This window comes from Olea europaea, chromosome 22 (genome assembly GCF_002742605.1).
Source record: "Olea europaea var. sylvestris chromosome 22, O_europaea_v1, whole genome shotgun sequence".
In the NCBI taxonomy this organism is placed as follows: domain Eukaryota; kingdom Viridiplantae; phylum Streptophyta; class Magnoliopsida; order Lamiales; family Oleaceae; genus Olea; species Olea europaea.
This window is the reverse complement of record NC_036258.1, coordinates 4,877,450-4,882,785: the sequence shown is the minus strand read 5'-3', so window position 1 is coordinate 4,882,785 and position 5,336 is coordinate 4,877,450. Positions and strand designations below refer to the sequence as shown.

Below are 5,336 nucleotides of genomic sequence, written 5' to 3'. Positions count from 1 at the left end.
AATCACCTATTAGAAGTATCATGATCTTATATGCTTACCGTTGGGGGATGTTATTCTCACTTCTGTATACTTGATCAATAAAATGTCTACTCTAGAATCATTTTCAATTATATATTTTACTAGACCATATTTTTTCCACTTTTTAACTACGCATTCTCTTAATAATAATAATAATAATAATAAATCATTTTTCCTTGAAAACATCTGCAGGGTACAAAATTTAAATCGCATTCTAAAAAAAATATTGTTAAGATAATTAATTAATTAAACAGAACAATAAATAAAATTGTTAAAAGTTTGTTTCTGTTTTGCTCACTTCTTACTCTTAGGGTAGAGACTATTGAAATCCTAATATCACTATATTCCTCTCTTTGTAAACATAACCGGCAACGGATCCTTCTTTTCCTCCGGCGCTTACCATGGTTTCTCCATATCGTCAGTAGACACCAACTGCAGTTGCTCTTCCATACATAACAGAGGAAATACAAAGACCAAAAATCAGAGTCATCTCCCCATTCCATTCCCATCTCAGAGACCCAGCCCCACTCCTATTTCCTACTACATGATGAATTCTTTAGGGGGCTTTTTTTTTTAGCATTTAATGTTAAGGAATATAATTTCATATGAAATAAAGATGAAAACATAGACTGAACTTTTTCTCTTAATAAGGTTAATCTCTGAAACCCAAAAAACTTATAATAGTATCAGAATCCATTAAACCCTAATGAGAAATTCGATCCGATGAAAACTAAAAAAATAAGCATGCAAATTTCAAGATTAGTTTACTTAAACGAGCCACATCTTACGGTGGCACGTTAAGGTATATAATCCCACATCAAATAAAAATGATAAACATAGATCAATTGGTAAAAGTTTTGACTACTCCTTTTAATAAGGTTGACTTTTTAAAATGGAACCCAAAGTCTTAACATTTAAGAGGCACTAGACCTTAAAATCTTCTTCGTCACTATCAGAAAAACCTGCATGAATTACTATGAATTTCGATGGTCAGATTTCAAGACAAGTGTGAATGATACTTCCTGGAGCCTGGCGATTATCAAGCGGAACTAGTGGGCATAAGAAAGGGATCCGATTTTTATCTGAGTAGGGCTCAGAAATTCTAACATCCATAAATAATGTGGGAATTGTCATTTCGAAAATATACATTCCTACCATACACGTCATCAACAATGAACAGAGAATGCCAAGTAAAATGTTGAATGAATAGACCATTTTAATTCAAGCACACTTCGATTTTATTTACTGGCATAGCATTGATAGGATATTTGGTACTCAATCACAAAATAGCACGACAAATTCAAACTTACATAGAACTTCAAAAACTCGATCAAACCGACGATACTTTATTAAGAGCTATTCAAGTAGCTACTGATGACCGAGTTTGTACACAGTGCAGGATAAATTGCGACTAAAAGGAGAGTGCACCACAGGGGGTGATCAACCCTGAAGGCCAATGATACCTGCACAAGATTCACATAAGCACATGTTATCAGGGAGTCGAGGTAGTTGCTTAATTCAGTGTTAACGTTATTCAGCCATTAAATAAAGACAGAGAAGTGTTCAGGGGCAAAAAGCAGTATATGATTCACAAAGGTGAGCATTGCCAACATCTCAGCACTGAGCAAATCGTTCAGTTTTCAGGCAATTGCTAAGAGCGTTTGTAGAGACTTCGTAAAACATAAGTTTTGAACAAAAACCACTCAAAAAATCAAAATTGAAAAAACTAAAACTCATTTTTGGCAAAAAAAATTGTTGCTTAAAAGTAGCTCTGAAGCTTAACAATAAGCTTAATTAAATTTTAAGTACTTGTAAATTTTTTAAGGCTTAGCCAAACATGCTTGAATTGTATTTTTGTCGTTAAACACTTACTAACCTCAGCTACCCTACGCGATGTAGTTCATCTAAAACTAAACTAAAAAAATTTCAACACCGAGAATGCAAATAGCTTATGCCGCATAGTAGTTCAGTGGCAAAAATAGATAAATAAATGTTTCTTACCACAAGCAACTCTTCCACCAGCATTTCCAGTGCTCTTGCTCAGTTCATGACCACCTGATACAAGGGAGTAACTCGTAAACAACTGCCAGTAAATTTAAAAACGTAAAAGAGAATTTTCAAACCAGGATAACATCAGAAGACACGATCTGTGTAAGAAACGAACTAACACTTAGAGCCTTTTCAAAATGTGCTCCTTGACTCACCCAATCAACCAACCAGCCAAAGGATTTGAGAAAATAGAAGAAAATATTGTTCCACAAGTTTCATGATGAAAAGCTTGTATATTGCTAGTTAAGAGATTCAATTACTCTAGAAATGTTGTCAAGTTCTTCCAGTAAATTCAACTATAATGTAGGGAAATGACTAGGTATTAATCACCATGACAGATGTGCATGATAATAGGAATCAGTTTTTGTGAGAGAGAGAGAGAGAGAGAGGACCATTCCATTCTCTTCTTGACAGCAATTGTAAGCAGTTTTCTGTTCAAGGTCATGCATAGAAAATTCAGTAATTAAAATATAGAAGATACCCACCCCTTCCAAGATCATCAGGATCTGAATGGACAACTACTGCTCTTCCAATTATGGAATGTGGTCCTGTAAGAGGTATCTGCAAACCAAGATAAACATTTAAGATACTAGTCCAAGAAAACTACATATTATAAGCTGAAACTGTGGTGAAGAATCATTCACCTGCTTGTCAACAATGTTGATAGCAGCGGTGCCTGAACATTAAAATGATGGAAAAAGGAGAAGTGAGCATGTAAGCATTTTGTAATGCATATAGCATAGCACCCGCAACTTTTTGTTTATTTACACTACCCTTGGGGATTAAACAATATAATACTCAAATTCTCTAACAAATAATATGTGATGACCTTTTTTTCCCTTAACAATATCGGTGGGAAGTTTTCAAATAATTTTTGCAATACTACAAAACTTTAACAGCAGTCATCAAACAGCATAGGTAGCTTTGATAGCAAAAACTAAGAGCATGATTGGCTAAGCTTAAAACACCCATTAATCTTAAGTATGTGTCAATTTTAGATTATTGACAAAGTTGGAAATAAGTTGCTTATTTTAAGAGTAAGGCAAGAGTTACTCCTAAAATAACTACTTTTTTTTACTTACCAGTAAGAAAAACATAACATATCAAAACATGTTTGGAAGCAAAAGGTCGTTTACTAGTTTACGAGTGAAGGTACTATATTCTTTAGTTTATGAATGAAGGAAATATTACGTCTCTGCAGAACTTAATAACAGTAGTGTGCAAAATTTTTTTGTCAAAAATGCAAAGGAATGTACCATCTTCGCCAACTGTGATATTACCAAGATCACCAGCATGACGGTTCTCATCTCCAGGTGCACCATGCTCTTTCCCAACAGGATTGAAATGAGGTCCTGCATATGAAATTACTGGAATATGAGAGAGAGAAATTTCAATGGCTAGAACTGGTACAAGTACAACCTCTCACCATTGGAGTTTACTAGTTGTTAACAAAGATGAACAGACAACACAGGAAAATTACCAGTTGACATACAGCCATTGGTGGTGTCACCAAGGGCGTGGACATGAAAGCCATGAAGTCCAGGCTTAAGGCCAGAAAGGTTTCCAGTAACAGTAGTTGGACCTGAAGCATTAAAAATGAATTATAAAGAGAATAATCAACAGGCTAAGAGCACATTTGGTACAGAGTACTCAACGATATTGCCATGTGTCATAAACAAGATAACTTATTTATATTCCTTAATTTTGTCCAATATTGTCCAATCCAACATAACAAGCATGCCATAAAGGAAATGAAAAATTACCATCTCCTTCTTGGGTGAAGTAGACGGTGCCAGTGACACCCTCGCTGCTGTTGAGGACTGTGACGGCCTTCACCATGATTATTGTGATCTACAAAAATTATAATGGCACAATTTATCAATCAATTATACAGAAGATAATTAAAAGTACCTGAGAAAAAATGGTTAGTACAAAGGCACGTAAGAATAGATAAAAGAGCAAACAATAGGTAATATGAAATAGTTGTAGCCATTTAAAACCAAAACAAAATGCCTTAGAAAGACTTGAGTCTCTGTTTTTCGAATGCAAAAGGCTATTACTACTAACACCAATCCAATCTTTCAATCCCCAAAGATTCACTACCACTAAGAATATTTTTCCTATCAAAAACCCCACTATTTGATATCAATCTTATTTCATATCAAACTACTATCTTTTGGTTATGCTATTGCACGAAACAGAGTTAATTACATGAAAAGTGTCAATTTTATCCAATGTTAATTACTTAACACAGTACAACAAAAAATTTCTGTAAAAAAACAAAGTCCCACAAAAAATGAACTCACAGTCTTGAATCCAGTATAACAGTAAATGTACAAGCTCAATTTTACAAACATACAAATTTGAAAAAATAAAAATAAAAAAATTCCTATAAAAAAATTTGATAGAAGTAAAGTAGAAACAGTAAATATTAAGTAAATCACCACACGCAAATAAATAGAAAAATGAATCACATCCTTCAATTCTCTCAAATCTCTTCTTTTTAGGGCAAAAATGAGTAAAACCCAACAAATAGTCTTTCTCGTAGGACCCATATACCCATGAAATATGAAAAAACTCGTTTTAAAATCTAATTAACCCACTTACCAATAAATTGAACAAAACATCACAATAACATCATGAAAACTAAGCATTTACAGGGAGAAACGCCACATACTTCAGCTAGGTAGCATGAAAAACTGAGTCTCTATTAACGAATGTAAAACAGCATGAAATACTAATAAATTTAATCTAAACTAACGAATCAAAAAGGAAAAAAATACAAAAAAACAAAAAACTGAACCAGTCACTGATGCAAATAAATGAAAAGGGAACAACATTATACAGTTTCTTATCTCAAAAACAAGGTGAAATTGTATTTGAGTTGTTTACCTCAGAGCACCCCTTACACAGGCTAGAGAGAAAGAGTCAAGCGATGATTCCGGAGAAAATGCCAATGAATTTAAGGAGTGATAGCCGATAGGTCGTTAGTTTTTATCAAAATTTATGACCAATTTGCGGTCATTCATAATTGCGTTAGCTGGGTTCCACCTACTCTGAAACTGTATTCTCCACGCGCACCGTTTCGCGTGTAAATAATGTTACCTATCGGCTATAGTACTGTATAAATAAATTTATATTTTGTTTAATATTTATTTAATTGATTAGATAAAGGATACGTTTAGGTGGTTAAATATAAGTGCGCTGGATCATGCATCAAGCCTGTTATATATATATATATATATATATATATATATATATATATATAT

The 5,336-nt window shown here is 33.5% G+C and overlaps 1 protein-coding gene across 1 annotated transcript; it reads right to left on the bottom strand.

Moving 5' to 3' along the window:
* Nucleotides 1-1,186: 1,186 nt before the first annotated feature.
* On the bottom strand, nucleotides 1,187-5,088 carry LOC111371474 (superoxide dismutase [Cu-Zn] 2). Its single transcript, XM_022993491.1, has 8 exons — nucleotides 4,960-5,088; nucleotides 3,831-3,918; nucleotides 3,548-3,649; nucleotides 3,324-3,419; nucleotides 2,712-2,743; nucleotides 2,553-2,628; nucleotides 2,020-2,073; nucleotides 1,187-1,481 (listed from the first exon to the last, which is right to left on the bottom strand). Exons 2-8 carry the CDS (start codon nucleotides 3,904-3,906, stop codon nucleotides 1,459-1,461), a joined length of 459 nt encoding a protein of 152 aa, XP_022849259.1. The 5' UTR covers nucleotides 3,907-3,918; nucleotides 4,960-5,088; the 3' UTR covers nucleotides 1,187-1,458.
* Between the last annotated feature and the right edge of the window lie 248 nt (nucleotides 5,089-5,336).